Source organism: Crocuta crocuta, unplaced genomic scaffold (assembly GCF_008692635.1).
Source record: "Crocuta crocuta isolate KB4526 unplaced genomic scaffold, BGI_CrCroc_1.0 scaffold260, whole genome shotgun sequence".
Classification (NCBI taxonomy): Eukaryota; Metazoa; Chordata; class Mammalia; order Carnivora; family Hyaenidae; genus Crocuta; species Crocuta crocuta.
Genome location: NW_027527525.1, coordinates 4,266,855 through 4,289,464, shown reverse-complemented (window position 1 = coordinate 4,289,464; position 22,610 = coordinate 4,266,855). Strand labels below are relative to the sequence as shown.

Sequence of the window (22,610 nt, the reverse complement as noted above, 5' to 3'; positions counted from 1 at the left end):
TGGGGAAGGAGGTTCTTATAGGCAGATCCACGCTAAGGCAGAGGAGAGCTCAGAGGATAGGAACGTAATCCCCACGCACTCAGGGAGGAGGTAAGATGTCCGGCAGTGACAGCATCCAAAACTGAGGCTCAAAAGTTATATATTGTAGCTCTGACCCTGTCTACTACCTGCTGCCACATTTGGTACACGTCTTGGTCATATTTGCATCCCCAAAACCTAGCGCATGCTAGTGATCCCATGTGGTACTGGTTGAATGACTAGTGAGTACATGGATGAATGAATGAATGAATGAACGAACGAACGAACGTGTGGGTGAACAATTGCTGGTGATGGACTCTAAAGCCCTTCTGTAACTGTTAAGGGCATCTCTTCACAGGCTCCCTGGAAATGAACCTCAACAGTTTCCCCCGAGCAGCCAAGACTGCCAAAGCCTGTGATCTCGCCAAGTTTGAAAATGCAAGTGAGGAGAGCAAGATCTCCATATTCCAGCAAAAGCGCGTGCGGGGCTGGTGGCCTTTTGCTAAAAGCAAACAACTCACAGTAAGTGGCAGCTGTAGGAGATGAGCTTGGGAGGCAGACAGGGGCCATCATGCTCTGTAAATGAGTCATTTTGTAAAACTTCAATTCGAGTGCCTCGAAGTGGCCGAGTGCTTTAGGGCAAAGGTTCCACTGAGAAGCAAGAATTTTGAAAACTATAAATGCATTAAGCTTGTATATTTCAGCATCCTTGATTTAATAGCCATGTCAGGGTGGTTTTCTAACCTCTTGGCTTGAATGTATGCTCCTGGCATTATTTTTTATTTCCACATTTCTTGAAATTATGCATGAAGTCTTGACTAATGTATAGTTTTAATGGAATGACCTCATCCCTTCACCCTTAAATGCAGAGACTCAATTTTAAGAGTGATCCAGACTTTAAAAATTCCCTTGAGAGGGTGGCAGCAAGGAGAGCCATTTCCGCTTTCCCTGCATTGCCAGCCCAGTCCATACTCACATGCTGCAGGGACTCAACCCATTCACAGATATTGGGAAGGAAGTTCTTGCAGGCTCTTGGTTTTCCATAAGGGAGAGTGGATGACCCACGTGATGGGCGGGGTTGAGAAAAGGGACTGCCCTGGTGACCCCTTTCCGTGCTGCCTCCTCCTCCTGGAAAGAACACGTTCTCCCCTCTTCTCCTGTGCTCAGTGGCAAAAGCACCCCTGGGTTGGATCCCTGGTGGTCGCACCTGTTTTTCTCTCGCTGCTCTAGCGGCGGAGTAGGTATGAGGCAGGGATTCCCTTTGCATCTGACTTGGCTGCTACCGGCCTGACTCATGGCGTCTAGTCTTATTGTGTTTTCTGGGTGGTTTTCTCTTCTTGCCATTCTCAGTTGAACCCCCTCTGACTGGTGAGGTTGGGTCAAGAGAATGAGGCTGGAGGCAGGCTCATTCTTCCCCCTCCGGCCAAGTACGCTTTGAGGGTTTATTGTATGGCCGCCTTTGTACTCTGTTCTAGCCCTCATGGCTTAGCATATTATAGATGCTCAATCAATGAAATGATTGATGCATGGGTGGATTCAGAAATGAAGGAAGCATGGCCGCTATGTTCAACCAGCTCCGAGTCTAGCAAGAGGGACGGATGTGTCAACAACCTGTCATGCATGAAGTAGTCACAGGGTATATGACACAGGGAAGAAAAGGAGAGGAAGGAGGGAACCTGATTCTCTCTGAGGATGTCGAGGGCCAAGCAGAGCATCAATTTTTCGAGAACGAAGGATGATGACAAGGCATTTTTCTTGATGAAGAGGATAGAAAACTACTTCAGGTAGAGGAGTCACGAGGAGCTCAGCATGTCTCCCCACATGGAAGGCTACCTGCCCGCTGTCGGAGTTGCCAGAGTGCAGCACGAGATTGAGAAATGGGATTGCCAGGTCCCCAAGTGCAAATTCGTGTCTTTTGACATAGTTGCTCTTTCTATAAAGTAATGGGCAGTAATTGCGTATGCATGGTTACATAATGACAGTCATTTACTCCATTTTTTTGGCCTTTAGACTTTGACAAATATGTTCAGACGCCTTCTGTTATTTCATTTGATCCTAGTTGACTATCTCTTATCTTCTGTGTCACTTATTTCTTTCATTTCATTCAACACGTATTTATTGAGCATCTATTAAGTGATAGGACCTGGGAATACAATATGAGTAATAACAGATATAGTGTCTGTCAACATGGAGCTTACTGTCCAGTGTCAAAGACTGACACACACAAATGCCATCAGTCACATGCACACCAAGAAGCAAACACTTAAGACAAAGGCTGGGGAGGAAACAACATGCTGAATTAAAGCATATCCAGTGCAGGTATTTGTACTCCATATGGGAGTTAGAGGCCTTTCTGTGACTGTGAAACTTTTAGGTTGAGGCCTGAAGAATGAAAAGTTAGTGAACCATCAGAAAAACACAGGAGGAAATGTGTTCCAGTAGACACCACAGGCAAAGGCCCTGAGGTGAGAATACGTTTGGTGAGAGGGAGAAACTAAAACACAAACAAACCAAACTGCACCCCCCCCCGCCCACCCCAGTGACCAGAGCATGGTGAGTAGTGAGTATGAAGCAGAGGGAACACCAGACCCAGATCACGCAGACCACAGATGCCATATTGGAAAGTTTGGGTTCTATTCTCAGAGCAATGGAGAGCCAGTGAATGGTCTCCAGCAGGGAGGAGAGAGGATCTGACTCACACAGGAAACACAAATCCTCATTGCTTATATCGACAGTGAGTTGGAGAAAGAGAAGAACTAGGCAGAAATGTAGGAATAAAATGATAAAAATGTGCCTGAAACATAAACCCAGGGAAGAGACCCTTTTGAGAAGGACAGTTGGGTAACTGTGTCAGATGCCCTTGAGTGGTCATATAAGAAGCAGAGAAGTTGTCTACAAGATTTAGCAACCTGGAGGTCATGGCCACCTTTTGAAAAGTAGTGTTGTAAAGGCTCATAGCAGCACTATTCATAATAACCCGAGAGTGGAAGTGTCCAAATGTCCCTCAACTGATAAATGGATAAACGAAAGGTGATATAGCCATACAATGGAACATAATTCAGCCATTAAAAGAAATAATGTGCTGATACAGGCTCCAACATGGATGGGCCTTGAAAACATTATGGTCCGTGAAAGAAGGCAGGCACAAAAGACCGCATTCAATATGATTCCACTGATAGGAAATATCCAGAATAGGCAGAGCCCCATAGAAAGTAGATTGCCAGCTGCCAGGGGCTGGAGGGAAGGGGAGTGCAGAGCGACTGCTAACCGGTACAGGATTTCTTTTTTGGAGTGATAAAAATGTTCTGGAATTAGTGCTGATGGCTGTACAACTTTGTGAATATACTAAGATCTACTTTATTGTCACTTTAAAAGGGTGCACTGTATGGTATGAGAATTCTATCTCAATATTTAAAATGCAAGACCCAGGCCACCTGGGTGGCTCAGTCGGTTGAACGTCTGACTTCAGCTCAGGTCATGATCTCAGGGTTCGTGAGTTTGAGTCCCACATTGGGCTCGCTGCTGTCAGTGCGGAGCCCGCTTTAGATCTTCTGTCCACGCCCCTCTCTTTGCCTTTCCCCTGCTTACTCCCTCTCTCTCTCTCAAAACAAACAAACAAACAAACAAATAAATAGTAGTGTTGACAAAATGGTGAGGACAGACACAGGTTGGCACGCACTGTGGAGCGAGTGGGGAATAAGCTAGCGGAGACAGCGTGTGTGGCCTCTGGAAGCCTTCATAATTCCATCTTTCACGTGTCCCCTCAAACCGCACCAGCCATCCTCAGCCACTCTCCCGCCCCAGCCACTCCCTGCTCGGTCCCACACCCTTGCTTTTGTGACAACTGGTGCTTCTGCCTGCAGTGCCTTGGCTCCCTTCTTCTCTGGGAAAACTCCTCCTCCGTAAGTATTTTGAGACTCTTTTGAGTAGTCACCCCCTCTGGGAAGCCTCCCCCAAGATGCCAGGCTGGAATAGGCTTGCCGGCCTCCATGCTTCCATAGCTCTGGCCACACAGATTTGCGATTGTCTGTATATGTCGTGGTTCCTCTGCCAGGAGCAACCCGTGTGCAGAGACTGTGCTTCCTCTTTCTGTTCCTTTTCGGAATTTTTAGTGTCTAACGTGGTGTCTGGCACATAGTACATGCTCAATAAATTTTCACCGAATGAATCAATCAATTCAGAAACAATTAAGACATTGACCCAACGATCGAAGAGATTATTTGATGTCCTTCTCTTTTTATTCTGCATACTGAGTACATAGAAAGTGTTCAACAGGTACTCTTTGAGAATAAATATATCAGCACACATTTATTTATAAGGCTGAGTGTCACTGTAGAAACCAGAGAACAATGTGCCAAAGAAATAAAAGAGAAGACAGGTAGGTTTTAACGGTGGGAATTTCAGGGGATACAGATAGGTTGTTTGAGGGCATATGGAGAATGGAGGAAGGGGTGTTTAGGCTGTGAGAGTCTGTTGTTCTAGACTGCATTAAGTGTTATGCCATGGTTAAGACCAAAAATTGTAGAAACGGATGGCTTAGGTTTGAATCCTGTCCTCTCCTAACTGTGTGACATGAGGCAAGTCACTTAACCTCTCTGTGCCTCAGCTTTCATATCTATAAAATGGGGGTTGATAATATATACCTATCTCGTGGGGGTTTGGCAGATAAAGGAGTTCGTATACATTAAGTGTTTAGAAAGAAATGAAGACCTGAATGAGAACAGGCTCTTTATTTAGAGCTTGCTGTGATAAAAGAGTCAGATGCCATCATTCAGGTTTGGCAGAGACAGGGGAGTAGGGAAGCTTTCTAATGCAAGAAAGAGATTTCAGGTTTGCTCTGACTGGAGATTGTTGGCAGGTGGAGTAACTAGAAGTGGGACATTCTATATGGTTAAGGGAGAAGATTGAAGGAGGACAAAAATTAGGGAATCAGGGCGCCTGAGTGGCTCAGTCGGTTAAGCGTCTGACTTCGGCTCAGGTCATGACCTCACTGTTCGTGGGTTCGAATCCCGCGTCAGGCTCTGTGCTGACAGCTAGCTCAGAGCGGGGAGCCTGTTTCAGATTCTCTGTGTCCCTCTCTCTGACCCTCCCCTGTTCATGCTGTCTCTCTCTCCCTCTCTCTCTCAGAAATAAATAAAACATTTTTAAAAAATTAGGGAATCAGCCTCAAACAGGCAACTTGGAGGCAGGCATCCACGGAAACTGGGTGAGAGGGGTGCTATCCCCCCCGTGATAGTTAATTTTCAAAGAGGTGGCTCCCAGGTCTTCGAAAAGGCAGCTCCCGAGTATTAAAGACAAAGAGCCTATCTAGTATTTAAAAGGATTTCTACCCACCTCAAAGAGAGATGAAAGGGCTTACAATTACATTTTTACAGTGACGCTCTTAGGAAAAGGAGAGGGAAATCTCTTCCTTTATTTTCCACAGGAAATGTTAAGCCTCTTATTTTTTATTTTTAATTTGGTTTTGTCCTTACACATCCTAAAGGGAAAATGAGACTTGACCTCATCCCCACCCCCTGGCAGCCCGGAATCCCGGATATAACCCAGCTGCCCCTCATCCTCTCTTTCCCTAAAGGAATCAGTAACGACACTGAGGAAACCAAACCCGTGCCCCCTCCTTGTGGGCAGTGAGCTGGGCCAGCAGGAGTAAAGTGGCGAAATGGAAAGCCTCTGTCAGGGTCCACCACCTCCTGAGGGCCTTCTGTCTCCAAGTCTCAAGTTTCCACGTCTGGAAAAGGAGTGGGTTGAANCCCCCCCCCCCCCCCCGCCCCCCGCTTCCTGAAGCCAGCAGCCAGGAGGTCACCATTCTGTTCCAGTCCCCAGCGCCCAGCAGGGATTTGCTTACAGCCTCTGCCACCTGCCAGGCTTATTTTTAAAGGTGCTTATCTGTACACTCAGGCAGTGTAACTTAGACATTTGGATCACAAAGCCCCTAGTGTGGAATGCAGCTGTCCTTATAGTGAGTGAAGAACATCTCCAGGTGGGATTTCCAAAGAATAGGGCCCCTTGGGACAAAGGGAATGTGTATTCAACATGTGCTTCACGAGACACATTGCACTATGTATTTGTAAAATGTGGTCTCCTACTAAAAGCAACCTTTGAAGAAATCACTTCTTTAGAAGATGAAGATCAAGAAGTTTCTTTTACAGGTTAATCCTGTAAGTTGACTGCTCAATAGCCCAGCTAAGTCTCAAGAACACCAACAACTAAAATTAAAAGGGAGGTTTCTGTATTTCTAGTTTAGTGTGAAAACAATTGTCAGTACACTCAACAATAGCCATACATTCATTGCGCTAGACGGTGGAGCTTCAACAATGAATAAGACAAATCCCTGGCATCCAGAAGTTCCCAGCTTAGCTGAGGAGGAGGTAGACACACAGATCATTTAAATAGCATGTAACAAATTCAGATTCTCTAGATCAGAGTGGATAAATATTTTCATATGAAGCTTATTTTAAGACAGAGTAGGTAATATGCATTTATAGGAAACTTAAAAGACACAAGAATGTAGAAGGGAAGAAATAGTATACACGTGGACACAACCCAAAGAAAGCTATTGTGGTTGTTTTGGTTATTCCCAATTTGTGTAGATTTTGGTTAATTTTACATAGTAGTGATCATTCCATATTAAAAATAGTGTCTTTGGGGGATGGGGGGCTTGATGTTCTAATAAGCATCCCCTACATTCTGTGATCAGTATTATCAACTCTGTATTCTCAAAATAGAAATGCTCAAAATAGTTTAATCTTCTTGGTTTGCCTCAACATTTATTCATTTAAAAAAGTTAAGCATGTAGAAAAGTTGAAAGAATGGGACAATGATCAACCCTATATCCACATCTAGATTCAACATTTGTTAATACTTTGCTGTATTGCTGTATTGATTTTGTCTATATATGTGAGTATATAGTTTCGCCTTCTCTCCTCTATACACACCCACACACACACACACTTATTGGCTAAACCTTTTGAGAGTAAATTGTAGACATTATGACACTATACCTTGTTAAAAAAGAAATTCAAACAGATAAACTTAAAGATCTAATTGGCTTTATTAAACAATTCATGAATAGGGCAGCTTCCATCTAGCAAGTAGGGGAACTCTTCCACATTAAACAAAAAGAAGGATTTTTTTTGTTTTGTTTTTGTTTGCTTATTTTATTTTATTTAAAAAATTTTTTTCTTTCTTTTAAATAGTTTATTGTCACGTTGGTTTCCATATAACACCCAGTGCTCATTCCCACAAGTGCCCTCCTCCATGCCCATCTGCCCCCCCCGCACACACCCCCATCAGCCTTCAGTTTGTTCTCAGCATTCAAGAGTCTCTCATGATTTGCCTCCCTCCCTCTCCTCCACTATTTTTCCCCTTCTTCTCCCCCATGGTCCTCCATTAAGTTCCTCCTAATCCACCTATACGTGCAAACATATGGTATCTGTTCAAAAGGAAGATTTTTTTTTAAGGCAAAGAGAGGGCATAAAGAAAGGAATTTATTAGCAAGAAATGCATTATTATCTCATACCCGTGAGAGTCGTGGTTTTTTAAAAAATTTTATTTATTCTTGAAAAAAAGAGAGTGCAAGTAGGCGGGGCAGCGGCAGAGAAAGAGGGAAGAGAATCCCCAGCAAGCTCCATGCTCATGCAGAGCCTGACAGGGGGCTCGATCTCACAACCATGAGATCACAACCTGAACTGAAATCAAGAGTCTGACATTTAACCAGCTGAGCCATCCACATGCCCAAGAGTTGTGTTTTAATAAGCAATCATTATTGGCGAAGAAGACATGTCTGACCTAAAGGATCCCCACCCCTCTCCAGAGCACCCACTAGTCAGCTTGGTGAAGTTTGAAGCCCATAAATAACACACTCAGGGGCTCCTGGGTGGCTCAGTCAGTTGAGTGTCTGACTTCGGCTCAGGTCATGATCTCACAGTTTGTGGGTTCGAGCCCCGTGTCAGGCTCTGTGCAGAACGCTTGCTCAGAGCCTGGAGCCTGCTTCGGATTCTGTATCTCCTTCTCTCTCTGCCCCTCCTCTGCTCATGCTCTGTCTCACTCTGTCTCTCAAAAATAAATAAAAACTGTAAAAAATAAATATAAATAAACAAATAAATAAATAACATGCTTAGTACAACTAGTCTTTCTTTTCAGTACCCTTCCTTATCATTTTTTTCCATCCATAGATGTCATTAGGTTAATAGTCTCTCAAAGTGTCCATTTTTTTCTAGCTATGATTGAAAATTACATTTGGAGGGTATTATTAGCTTAAGACCTCTCCTTGGTGCTTGGTTGAATATCAATAATTAAAATAAAACTGGGAACCCTGTGTGTGGAGAGATATGGAATGAGGAGTGACATTTATCAGAATATGTCATAAACACTTTCTTCCTGCTGCCTATGTGATATCAGAAAAATGCTTTGTGACCACTCAAGCAGGGCGGTGAAGTGGGGCAAGGCTTTTCATGATAAGAACCAATGACTTCTGTGCCTAGGGCAGAATTAATTTCATATTCTCTGCTTCAATTTTCTTTGCATTCTCCCCCCTGTGGGACTCTGGATTTCCTCTGGGTGTTCTCTATAGGGGAGAAGATGTTTCCTATCAAATTATGTGTTTCCATCCATGAAATAGTGTTGAAGGTAGCAACTATAAGTTTTTAAGAGTCTATTATTTACCAGGCACTAGGTTGAGCATTCTATATGTGTTATTTCATTTATTTTTCAAAGCAAGTCTGTGGGGTACATGCTATTAACATCTCCAGGACAGTGAGACGGTAGCAGGTAACATGCCCAAGGCCACACAGCTAATAAATGGTAGAACCCAGTTTCAAATGCAGATCTGTCTGCACCAAATCCTACTTCATTCAACTTTTTACACTATGCTTTGCTATGCTACACTACACTATAATAATCCTTAGGCTACCCAAGGTCATCCCTTAGATGGAAGCCAAAAACATATTATAATGCCAGGGCCATGGCAATGACTATGGAGGTTTTCTTGAACATTTCAAAAAAGACACACTTATTCATTGTTAAATAAATACCTTTCTTCTCTTCCACAAGAAAGGGACTCTTGGATGCATTAAACAGCATTGGATACAATTTGGTGTAATTGTAGTACACATTACAAATTTGGTGCAAATCCTGGCTTTGTAACACAAGTTAGCAAACATCATCTTGGTTTCCTCAGTTGTAGAATGGGAATAAAAATGTTGTCTACTTTGCCAGTTGTCAGAAGGCTTAAGTGGAATAATGTACATGTGAAGCACCATGCAAGTTATACAGCCCAGTAGCTGACCTGATTATTAAACAGTGGATAACAAAAAGGTAGCTGTGACCCCTTTGCTCTGGTCCTAACTTATCCACAGTTGACTTTGGTCCTCTCTTCCAAAATTCTGGAGCCCAGCAATTTGTTAGCAACTCTTAAGCTGACTCTTTTTCCAATAGAGAGGATTTGGATGAGGTGCCTTGCATATAAATATACTGCTCAGTAGAGCTTAAGTCACCTCTGAAAGACCTCTGGAAACAAGCCCTTTCTGCATATTGGAAACCTCGGCCATGAGTGGTAGGCTGGCCTCTTGGGTTTCTTTCAGCCATCAAACCTTGCAGGGGCTCCTGTCTTTCATGAAAACTAGACTTTGCATTAAAGCACATCTAGCCACTTGACAGGTATGGAATCTGAGGCCCAAGAAAACAGGTGCCTTTAAGTGATAATTATGAAGGCCATGAGCCAATCATCTCATGTTAGAGTTAGGAAGGTCCTTGTAAAACTTCCAGTCCAATTATCGGGCAAATGCATGAAGAAGTTGGGAGGCAGAGCATGAGCTTTGGCATCGTATAGACCTTGGTTCAAGTTCCAGTTGGTTGGCTTATTGCCTCAGTGACCTTGGGAAAATTATTTGATCTCCATTGCTTCATTTCTCCATCGATCAAAAGGAGAGCTACTTTGCTTGTTGCTGAGATTGGTTGCTGGATCAATTGAAAGGAGCTAGGCAAAGTGGCATCCAATAAATGATTGCAATTACAGTTCGAGTTATAGTAGGGTTATATAGGAGTGGCGTGGGGTGACTGGAATGGACAGAAGCTTTATATTCCTTCTTTCCTGGTTTTCAAATATTTCCTGAGTACCTATATATGCAAGTCATTACCTCTGGCATCAAGATGTGTCAATAGAAATGAGAGACTATATATACACACACTTTTAAGGAACATTTCTGGATCATAGGACATGTAATGTGTTCTGAGTTGGGCCAGAGTTATACTCCAAAGAATGGATGAGACCCCCTAGATTTGAACTCATGACTTCACTTGTAATAAACCCACTGCATTTCTTGACTAATTCAGACAGCCATGCCACTGCCTCTCTTCTCTGGCTTCAACCCCACTCCAGATACAATACTCGTCTCTAATTTCTCCCATGATTACATTTTTGTGGTTGCCAGCAACCTCCTGCTTATTAAGGAGTCCTGATGTTTTGGGGGTAAATAAGTAAGTTAACACAGACTCATTGGTTCATCTTAAATCTTTTCACTGGAGTAGGAAATCAGGTTATACCCCATCCACATGTAATTCCAAAAGATAAATGTTAATGACCATCATGGGTCTAAAATACTTCCATGATGCTCCAGTCCCCTACCAATTCTGTGTCCCTCCTATTACGTTGAATTTCAATCCACAAAACCAAAGAAGCAGAGACAGGGTCTCCTTCACCAAGAACAGGAGCTCCAGGAGCTCCAGGATCCTATGTTTCTTTAAAAAAAATTTTAGGGGCGCCTAGGTGGCTCAGTCGGTTAAGTGTCTGACCTCGGCTCAGGTCATGATCTCACAGTTCATGGGTTCAAGCCCCGTGTCAGGATCTGTGCTGACAGCTAGTTCAAAGCCTGGAGCCTGTTTCAGATTCTGTGTCTCCCTCTATCTATGACCCTCCCCTGCTCACACTGTCTCTCTCTCTCTCAGAAATAAATTTTTAAAAAAAATTAAAAAAATTTTTTAAATAAAAATAAGTTAAAAAAATTTGTAGCTTATTTATTTTTTGAGAGAGAGAGAGAGAGAGAGCAAGGGAGAGGCAGAGAGGAAGGGAGAGAGAAAATCCTAAGCAGGTTCTGCACTGTCAGCACAGAGCCCAACATGGGGCTCAAACTCACAAACCATGAGATCATGACCTCAGCCGAAACCAAGAGTTGGACGCTTAACTGACTGAGCCACCCAGGCACCCCAAGGATCCTATTTTTCTTAATCATTAAGTCCCCATTGTCTAGAACAGTGCCTGGCATACAGGGGGTCCCCAAAAGTAGTGAATGACTGAATGAACCAGAAAGAATGACCCTTACTTTTTGCGGTGATCCTGTCTCATCCTCTGATAACCCAAGACTTAGATCAGTGCCCATAGCAGGCATAGCACTCTGAAGAAGCACATGACAAATTTCAAACCAGAAGGGCTGATTCTTATTGAAGGAGAAGGAAAGAGGAAGTGCGAGAATAGAAGGATAATTCTGAAACAATTTGTGGAGACAACAGAAACAATGAAGGATGACAGAAAAGCTGTTTGGCAAATGCAGAGCCACACCCACCAATTTCCTCTGGAGAATCGACAGAGAAGAAAGACTGTAGCAGATTCATGAGGGTTCTGTCACTGAAGTAATTAGTCCCCTTTCTAATTGCTATTGGGTTTTTTTTTTCTTAAGTTTATTTATTTTTTGAGAGAGACAGAAACAGCATGAGTGGGCGAGGGGCAGAGAGAGAGGGAGAGGGAGAGAATCTCAAGCAGTCTCCATGCTGTCAGCGCTGAGCCCAACAAGGGGCTCGAACTTAGAAAACAGATCATGACCTGAGCTGATACCAAGAGTGAGATGCTTAACCAATGGAGCCATCCAGGCACCTGTAATTGCTACTGAGTTTCTATAATCAGATATTGATTAAATGATTACAAGTGAAATAGCACATGCAACCAAGTATATATGTGCCTATGTGTACAGATAGGACCTCTCCCTTCACAAAATCCAACAGCATCATCATTCCAGAGCTTTCACTGTTCATCATAAAAATGGCTTCTCCCAGAAACAGAAAGGTAACAATTTTTCTCAAGGCAGCAGGATAGTCAAAATACTTCCTGCATTCTCTCACACTGTACACTTCTAGAAGGTTGGCATTGCTCCCAGCAGCTCTTTGTGACTAGCAACTGCAACTTTTGTCTTTGTGCAGGGCAGGGTTGAAGCCGAGTTCCACCTAGTTACGGCAGAAGAAGCTGAGAAAAATCCTGTTGGAAAAGCCCGGAAGGAGCCAGAGCCCCTGGCCAAGCCCAAGTGAGTTGGGGTCATGGGTATGAGCACCAGAAATGGGAAAGGCCCTTGCAGTCCCCATAGCCAAGGACAGGGTATTTCTCTAGAGGGTCCCCCTGGGAGAATGGAGCCACAAGAAGGCAGCCAAAAGGTGCCGGCCAATCCAGGTAGCTTTTTGTTGCTATCATTGAGAAATACTCTAACAACAATACAGACTGTTTGGGAAATGGAGAAGGTATTATTCTGTAATACTCTCACAGAAGCATTTCTAGAATAATTTCATGTATTTTTTCTACTCCTTTTTTATGTGAATATGAATTCTACATGANTGCAATCATATGGTATTTGTCCTTCTCTGCCTGACTTATTTCGCTCAGCATAACACCCTCAAGGTCCATCCATGTTGCTACACATGGCCAGATTTCATCTACATGAATTTTTTTCTACTTGTTCTCGAGTCATGCATACACAATTGTTCTAATGTTTCATTCATCCTGTGCTGCAAAGTTTTGCTTTGGTGCCATAGTGGTCATAATTAGGATTTTTTCATACCTGTGGAATATTCTATAGATTTGACGCCTATAATTGACTTGGTCAATTTTATTGATATTTAATTTACTTCTGCCTTTTTCCATTATTGTAATATGATGAAATATTTCCCTTTTATAAATTATTATTTTAAAATAAATTCCAAGGAGTAGAATTACTAGAAGAAAGGGTTACCCTATCCAATTTAATCCATGGTTACATATCAGTTGAAAAGTAAATACAGGGGCATTTGGTGGTTTGGTTGGTTGAGTCTTCACCTTTGGCTTAGGTCGTGATCTCACTGTGAGTTTGAGCCCCGCATTGGGCTTGCTGTTGTCAGCACAGAGCCTGCTTGAGATCTTCTGTCCCTCTCTCTCTTTGCCCCTCCCCTTCTTGTGTGTTCTGTCTCTCAAAAATAAAAATTAAAAAAATTTATTTTAAAGTTTTTAAAAAGTATGGGGTACCTGGGTGGCTCAGTCAGTTGAATATCCAACTCCCGATTTTGGCTCAGGTCATGATCCTAACATTGTGGGATGGAGCCCCACATTGGGTTCCTTAAGATACTCTCTCTCTTAAGAGGTTCCACATTGGGGAGGCTCCTTAAGATATTCTCTCCATCCCCCCGCTCTTCTCCCCACTCACACATGCTATTGCTCTTCCTAAACATTTTTTCAAAGAAGTAAATACATGTGGGGGCTCCTGACTGGCTCAGTCAGTACAGCATCTGACTCTTGATCTCAGGGTCATGAGTTCAAGCCCCACAGTGGGTGTGGAGCTTACTTTAAAAAGTAAACATATGTAGATATGAAATATATACATGTAATACACTTTCAAATTATATTTGCCCTATCCTTCCTGAGACCCCAAGCATCTGAAGATGAGTGGTCTCTTCTCTGTATCTACTTTTGATCTATCATAGTGTTAGAAACATAATGAGTACTTACTTAATCCTTAGCCATTAATTCAAAATTATTTGTTGAGCTCCTACAATGTATATCTCCTAAAAAAAATACTTTGAAGAATACTGAAGAAATGTAAGACCTAAGCTCTGTCTTCTAAGAGTTTCCAATCTGTTTAGGGAGAACACATAGACTCATAAAATAGTTAAGAAGAGTATAGAATAAAAACCAGTATGCTAGGTTCAGAAAGGAGCTAAGTCAAGTGATAGATGAGACAGGAATTTGGAAGGAGGGGGATCTTTAGGCACAAAGTGGTCAAGGAGGACCTCATGGAAGAGCTGGACAGATGGAGGGCAGTCAGACTCTTCCTTCCTCCAGGCCAAGCTTTGAAATGATGCAAGAATCATTATCACCCAGAATGTTGGATTGTTCCTGCTTCAAGGCAACATGGACTTCTCCCATTCCCAGACATCTCCTTGTGGGCCTCTAGAGAGTGAGAGTCAGAAATGCTCCCTGAGGTCTGGAGAATCCCATGTGTTGACAACATGGCCTCTTTCCTTTCCTGATTTTCTCTTGCTTCCCTCGCAGCCGCCCAAACACCTCCTTCTCCTGGTTTGTGAGCCCCTTCAAGTGCCTGTACCACCTCATCTGGAAGAATTACAAAAAGTACATCATCATCGGTTTCATTCTGATTGTCCTCATCATCTTCCTGGTCCTCTTCATCTATACCTTGCCTGGAGCCATCAGCCGAAGGATCGTCGTGGGCTCCTAGAGAATCCTGGAGGACCCAGACCCTCCCATTCTACTTATCCTCTCTTCTTTGTCATTTCTAAATGTGTAAGAGCATGTGCTCTGTGCAGGCACTGTGCTGGGTGCTGAGGGGATGAACCTCAAGGGCCCAAGAACTAGTCCTTCTGTCTAAGGACAGATCAACCCTTCTTGGACGACATGGGAAAGGAGCTTCCCCTCCCTGCCCCAAGCCCTGCCACCACCTTTGAAACCCACAAGCCTTAAGCCATGTTCCCAGCATGAAATTATGACTCCTTTGCCTCAGAGTAATCAATGGTGACCTCGAATTGACTTAGGTGAATGTTTTCTTTATGTAAGTGGTTTATTCTGAAAGATCTAATTCTGGGTCTGAGATTTATTGAAAGTACTTTCTTTTAAATAAAATTTTTACAGCAAATAAACAGAAAACATTTTAGCAAACTACTAGACATTTGACCTGTCCCATAGATCTTAACCTTGTTTAATCCTTATAGTTTATAGAACACATTCACTTATTCAGGCTATAAAACTGGCTTGGAGAAAACTTTATATCAACTAAAATACTTTGATGTTGAAATTCCCATCTAAAGATAAGGTGCTACTGGTTTTCCATCAAAGTCAACACTTAACAGAATATTTTCAATAGTAGTAATGAGTTCTGGAGAAACCCATTTGAATTTATGCTCTATGGCAATTTCCAAGTGGGAATTTTATAAATATGAAATATAATTTTGTGTGTGTCTGCTTTGGGGGAGAGGAGTGTCCCTGCATGATACCAGTTAGAAATTCTCTTTGGCCAGATGTATAAGTGACACCAAATATGGTATTCCCAAAGACCATGATATGAATGACCATCCTTGGCACTATTTAGCACTTAGTCTTATCACCATGTGTAGTAGGTACCATTATGACTCTGAAGCACAAATTACTTTCAAAAGCAGTCCCGGAAATTAATATCCTACGCACCTGTCTGATGGAGCCAAGGTTTTTGAAAGTAACCTCTGATTTTCAAAGTACACTGTGTAGATCTACTACCTCATCTAAAGCAGTGGAAGTGAGGGGCTGGTGTTCTCAGTTAAAATAAGGGAACAAAGGGGTTGGAGTGTTTGGCCTCATACACAAATAAATATGGCAACCATTTCTTCCTGTGAACCTGAGGGCCATTTGGCAGTATTGAGGAGGCTGGATTGAGGTTCCCATTCCACACCAGAAGCACCTGGGCTACTATTTTCTTTAGATAGTCTTGCACATATATCATTCTTATAAAATGAAGGATATTAACTTCTACATGGAAGGTCATTCTAGAATGTTCCGGCTGGTCAAAATAAGATTGAAGCATGTTCTGTGTGATTTTAGGCTTAGTGTTGTTCATTAAATTCTGGCCCTAGGTGCTCACTGCCTGGTAACTAAAATGCCCTATTTTCCTGAAGGGATGAAAAATGTGCATTTGTGGCATTGGCAACATTTCCTAGAACATGCTTATTCTTGCTATGGAATAACACAGGCACTGGCAATGGTGTCGTCAAAAATGCTTGATGCCATGAAATGTATACATTGAGTACATTGTAAGTAAAAAAATATATAAGTTGGAAACCTATGTACAGCATGATAGAAGAAGAAAATATGAATACATGCATAGATAAAGCCTGGGGGAATATGCCAAAATGTTAATAGTGATTAGGTAGCAGCATCTTCCTAAAACTCCTAAAATAAATGTGTATTATTTTTAATATAAAAAGTTCAATAAATATAGATTTAAATGCATTCACTTAAAAATATTTGTTGAGTGTCTCTTAGGTGCTAGGCAGTGGGGATGTGGTAGAGATAAGACAGACCAAGCTCCTTCTCCATGGATTTTATATTCCAGTAGCTCCTCAAGATATGGTTTTATCTTCAAATTATGGGGCATCCAACAAGAACACTGAGTCAGGAATGTGCTTCATGGATGAAGTTCAAGAAAAAGGACAACATACATCTGCGGTGTTGTTTAAAAGGAAAAGAATGTCATTATTTTAGGACAGAATTAGAAATAAGGTATTATACCTTCTGCTGGATTCTGGGCAGTAAAATGATAAGTCAACTTTTGACAATATAATGCACATTGTTCAAATCCACACACACACGTGCGCATGCTAAAAACTAAAAATCCTTCAAAGTTAGAGTTCATCGACTTTGCTTTGATGCCCAAAGATGTCCGAATGCTGGAAAGCCCTTAGCAGAAGTATTTGAAACACTTTCAGATCAGATGGCATCACAAGAAATGTGTGAGAAGAAGTGGCAAGCAAGGATAATTTTGGAGTCGGCTCTTTCTGGTGCTCTATACATAGGTTATCACTTATGGCCCAGCCTGAATGTAAAAAAAAATAAAATATAATGTTCTAGGCCTAATTTTGCAGCCCTGGCCCTAAAGATATTACAGTTTAAAAATAAAAAAAATTAAAAAGCTAAAAAGCCATTTCCCAAGAAGTTTCCCTGAGTCCCTACTTATGTTCTCAAAAAAGATTAAATCTATTCATTTGACAGATTAGAGTTTTTCAGCTTAAATCCATTTCAGAGCAGTTCTGTTTATTTATTTATTTATTCATTTATTTTACAACATTTGACTCCTTTCCCCCAACTAAGCAAAACAAAATCAGTACCAGCAACACCACCACCAAACAACCCACAGGATAGGATAGCCAATTCTGTGTCCCCAGTAGTTGAAACCTTTGGTAATTTCCTTGTTCTTTCCCTTAAAACACAGGTAAGTGGAAATTACAGGATTGACTTCACACCTGGGTCTGGTTGGTGTTTATTCATGCAAAAGATAATTATTGAGCTCCATCCTCACTCCTGATGCTATGATCAAAACTGGCGACACAAAAGTACACAATCATATAAAATAAGTCTCTGATCTTGTGAAGCACAGAACTTGATGGAGAGAAGACATTAATCAAATAATCACACACACAGATAATCACAGACTGAGGGACTGACCAGGGGCAAAGTAGTTGGGAATGGAAAGACACAGATCTCCCTGAACTTCTCCAAAGAGGACATCCAGATGGCCAACAGACACATGAAACGATGCTCAGCATCCCTCCTCATCAGGGAAATACAAATCAAAACCACACTGAGATACCACCTCACGCTAGTCAGAGTGGCTAAAATGAGCAAATCAGAGAACTCTAGATGCTGGCGAGGATGTGGAGAAACAGGCACCCTCCTACACTGTTGGTCGGAATGTAAACGGGTGCAGCCCCTTTGGAAAACAGTATGGAGGTTCCTCAAAAAACTAACACTAGAACTCCCCTATGACCCAGCAATAACACAGCTAGGAATTTACCCAAGGGATACAGGAGTGCTGATGCATAGGGGCACGTGTACCCCAATGTTCATAGCAGCACTCTCCACAATAGCCAAAACATGGAAAGAGCCTAAGTGTCCATCAGTGGACGAATGGATCAAGAAGATGTGGTTTATCTATACGACGGAATACTACATGGCAATGAGAAAGAATGAAATCTGGCCATTTGTAGCAACGTGGATGGAACTTGAGGGTGTTATGCTGAGCGAACTAAGTCAGGCAGAGAAGGACAGATACCATATGTTTGAACTTGTAAGTGGATCAGGAGAAACTTAACAGAGGACCATGAGGGAGGAGAAGGGGAAAAAATAGTTGGGGAGAGGGAGGGAGGCCAACCATAAGAAACTCTTGAATGCTGAGAACAAAGTGAGGGCTGATGGGGGTGGGGGGAAGGTGAAGGGGGAGATGGGCATGGAGGAGGGCACTTGTGGGGCTGAGCACAGGGTGTTATATGGAAACCAACTTGACAATAAAGTATGAAAGAAAAAAAATAAAGGTATTTTCCTGGAAAAAAATAAAAATAAACCACACCCAGACACTTAAAAAGAAAAAGATACACATGATTTCATTTCACTCACCCAAATAATTCAGGAAAATCTCCGCACCTCAAAGACTAAGGTCCTTCATCTCAGCCGCAAAGACCCATTCACCTTGTAAAGTAACATAGTCACAGGTTCTGGGGATGAGAACTTGGACTTTGTTTTGGGAGAGGAAGCTCTTGTTTTGTCTTCCACAGGGAGCACCACCCAGGCATTGTGATGCGGCCCAAGTTAGAAGTGATTTCAGCAGAGCTTTGAGAGTCAGAATGATCATGGTCCATGAAAAAAGGAGGCTGTGGAGACACTCTTCTCTCTGTAACAAGCTGTTTCCATTTGTTGTTCAACCTCTCAAATGACAATTGACTCAGGAAAAAAGGAAGGATGGCTCCATCCTTCCCCAACTCATTAAAATCCTCTCCAGCACAATGGATGAGGCAGCTTTGGAGCTGGTAGGGGAAGGACTCGAATTTCTTCCCCCACCTCTGCCCCAGGAGTTTCCAGACCAGCCTCGAAAGTTCAGCTGTTCTTTAATGCAGCAGTATCTCCTCACAAGTCAGGAGATAACACGTGTCTCTACTCTCCCTCATTTACGGAGGGCCATTGAGAAGAACACTCTCTTTTCCTCTGAGTCTTACCAGGAGAAAGAAAAGGGGCTTTGGATGGGGCGCCTGGGTGGCTCAGTTGGTTAAGCATCCGACTTTGGCTCAGGTCATGATCTCACGGTCTGTGGGTTCGAGCTCCGCGTTGGGCTCTGTGCTGGCTCGGAGCCTGTTTCAGATTCTCTCTCTCTCAGAAGTAAATAAAACATTTTTAAAAAATAAAGAGAAAAGAAAATGGGCTTNGGGCCCCTGGGTGGCTCAGTTGGTTAAGCATCCGACTTTGGCTCAGGTCATGATCTCACGGTCTGTGGGTTCGAGCTCCGCGTTGGGCTCTGTGCTGGCTCGGAGCCTGGAGCCTGTTTCAGATTCTCTCTCTCTCAGAAGTATATAAAACATTTTTAAAAAATAAAGAGAAAAGAAAATGGGCTCTGGAGGCTGAGATAATTGCATGGAAACCAGAGCACCAGCACTAGCTGTGTGACCTTGGTCAAGTTACTCAACAACTCTGAATCTGATACATAAAATGAAGACAATGTCCAATGTCCATCTTCTAAGATTGTGGGAGTTTGGGCACGTGGGGTGGGGGTTGGTGGTTCTCTGCCCGGAATGGAAGTAAAGAAACATAAGTATCTAGTATTGTCTTCTATATCATAGTATCCAAACGAATGATCACTACTTAAGTAATGTGTGCGGGGTGCTATCACAGTTCACAAAGTAATGCATATATTTTCTGACTCATTCTCCCAAAGGTTCTATTGCATAGACATTTGCATAGACAAGGAAACAGCTCCAGGGGATTCCAAGATTACCAAGCTATGTTTGTAGCAGATCTAAACTCCAAGCCCACACCTCTCCCTCCTGCTCTGTGCTTTCCAAGAGCTGCCTAATAATTGACTTAAGGTGGGTGAGGCTGTCTCCAGTCGGAAAACTCCTAGATGATTTTTTAAGGTTCATCCATGCCAGTGGAGGGGTTCAGCCAAAACCCTTGAAATATTTCAAGTGTGTTTTACACAACATCATGGATGCCTGTTGGAGTCTCGTTTTTGTTGTTTTTGTTTTTTTACTTGAGCCACTGTGTTTGATGGTAAGAGAATGTACAGGCATCTCTCATTCACATTACTGCAAATCTTTCCCACATTCTTGTCTCATTTTGCCACTTCTGGTAGTGAGAAACCCCAAAGCAGAAAACAGTGCAGGCACTTAACTGAGCCTTTTATAAGTCAGGCATAGTACTTAGATTTGGAAATTAAGGATGTGAAGAAACAGGTGGGGTAGAAGGTACCTAATTGTTGGGAGCCATTCTGAGCCCACTAGTCGAAAAAACTCCTGGTGAGGTTAAAGCAAGTTTGCACGGTCTCTTGCCAATCAGATGACGACCAATATCCACCCCCACTCAATTATTTCTGCTTGAGCACTGACCCCTAGGGTACCTTGTTGATCAATATCGGGAGTGACTTGTCCCCTTATTCCGGCCCTGGTATGATGATTGCACCTTGTGAAGGAACTTATTGTGGGAACTTCTTCTTTTGATTATGGGAACAGACATCGTGTCTCCAGAAGGTCCTGTTTCCCTCCATACTTTCCCTTGAGCTATGGACAGGCTAATGACCCCTAGTCATAAAAGATTGACCTTTACATGTACAATTCTGTTTCTACCGTTGCATTAGTCCAAGATGTTCATACAGCTCAACATGCAAATCAACTAACCAAAAATATCTTTCATGCCCTAGCTATTCAAGAAATCATAAAAGTAGACACAAAGGTAAATGCACTCAAAGAGGCTATTCTATGTATTGGAAATAAGCTAAACTCTTTAAAGGTATGGTTGGCTCTCTGGTGCAATAAAGCATATAACTGGAAAACCAAGTCTTGCCCGGAGACAAAGAGCCTAACTTAGAGAGAAGGAACAGATAAGGGCAGAAGATAAGTTAGTACACACACCTTTGCTAACTGATGGTGTATAGCAGCCCCTTCCCTAAGGCCTACTTTCCACAAACACCTTCCCTTACCCTGGCAGCTGTGATGAGGATGGATAAGAGTATCTACAAACCTATGACTTAATCTTAGTGTTATTAAAATGTGAACACCTTGTTATTTTCTTAGTTACTCAACCTCACTATAATTGGGGCAGTTCTGCAAGAAGACTTCTGTAAAACCTGTTTCTGTACATTTTCCAAAAACACCTTATCACAAAGAGCTATCCATTGTAAAAATTCCATTTCCTGATGCCATGTTAACATTTGACCTATAAATAAAGACACCAAAACCGACAGGACAGAGATGCCTGCCTGGTGATCAGAAAGGATCTCGGGGCCCTCTCACTCTCTTTCGCCGACACCGTCCATCCTTCAGGGACCCCTGGACCTGTCGGAGCCGGCGCAGCCTCCGACACTTAATCATACCAGAAACTGCTAGGTCCACACCAAATAATCCATTTTCTTCTTCTTTCTTGGTAACATATGGCAAGCTGTACTAGCGCGGCAATGTGCTGAGCACGTCTGTCTGTCTGCGTCTTGCTCTTGGGGGTAGCTGAGGCTACGTGAGCATAGCTCAGTGAGTGGGGCTCACAGGAAATCTCACTAAAGGGAGTTGACTCAGCTGATAGACCCTTTGTGCCTTTTCTTCCTCCTTCATCTCACCTGCACTGTGGATGTGATGGCTGGGGCTCTATCAGTTCTCTTGGATCATGAGGCAACCTTGGCTGTGGAAGCTACATTGAGTAGCGGGGCAGAAAGACCGAAGAGGCACAAATTCCTGCTGACTGTGGGGTCACAAAACCATTCATACATGGACTATCTCTGGACTTTTATACATGAAAGCAAAAGCAAATCTCTATCTTCCTAAAGCCACAGTTATTTGGAGGTGGTAGTTGTTTTAATTGTCCCATGCCGCTGAACCAAATCCTAACTGATACAGAGAAAATGTTCTTGACCTTACAGAATTGGCAACAGTTTATTCCAGGACCTTGTCTGAATCGCTTCACCTCTGAGCAGGGAAGGACCAGGCATCACTAGCCCCTTTGTGAAGACATATTACCCTCCTTCAAGTTGGAGCTGAGACCCCAGGAGAGTTTCGTGCCATGAAACTGCATGCAGGAACCAAATGGAACAGTTAGAATTTCCAAGTGAAAGTTCTCTCATCTCCTTCCTGAGCTTCTCTTAAACCTCACCTGAAAAAAAATTTCCTTATTTGTAATTTTGGTAAAATATATATAACATAAAATTTACCATATTAGCATTAATTTTTCACATTTGTTTACTTTGAGAGAGACAGAGAGCACACATGCATGCATGAGCAGGGAAGAGGCAGAGAGAAAGAGGGAGACACACAATCCTAAGCAGGCTCCAGGCTCTGAGCTGTCAGCATACAGCCCAATGCGGGGCTTGAACTCACAAACTATAAGATCATGACCCGAGCTAAAGTTGGACGCTTAACCCACTGAGCCACCCAGGGGTCCCTTAACCATTTTTAAGTGCTCTGTGGTGTTGAGTACATACACATCATATGACAACCATCGCCATCACCTACCTTTAGAACATTTTTCATCTTGCAAAATTAAAACTCTGTTCCCATTACACAATGACTTCCCGTGCTCCCCGCTTCCCCCAGCCCCTGGCAACCACCATTCTACTTTCTGTCTCTATGAG

At 42.8% G+C, this 22,610-nt stretch overlaps 1 protein-coding gene across 2 annotated transcripts in view; it reads left to right on the top strand.

Moving 5' to 3' along the window:
- The window catches only part of FER1L6 (fer-1 like family member 6), a 121,617-nt gene extending 106,741 nt beyond the window's left edge, over positions 1-14,876 (top strand). For both annotated transcript variants that reach the window (XM_077764622.1, XM_077764631.1), the window contains exons 38-40: positions 377-540; positions 12,208-12,308; positions 14,300-14,876. In XM_077764622.1, coding sequence (XP_077620748.1) covers positions 377-540; positions 12,208-12,308; positions 14,300-14,483 — 449 coding nt within the window. In that variant the 3' untranslated portion in view covers positions 14,484-14,876. The remainder of the gene's footprint in view (positions 1-376; positions 541-12,207; positions 12,309-14,299) is intronic.
- Positions 14,877-22,610: the final 7,734 nt, after the last annotated feature.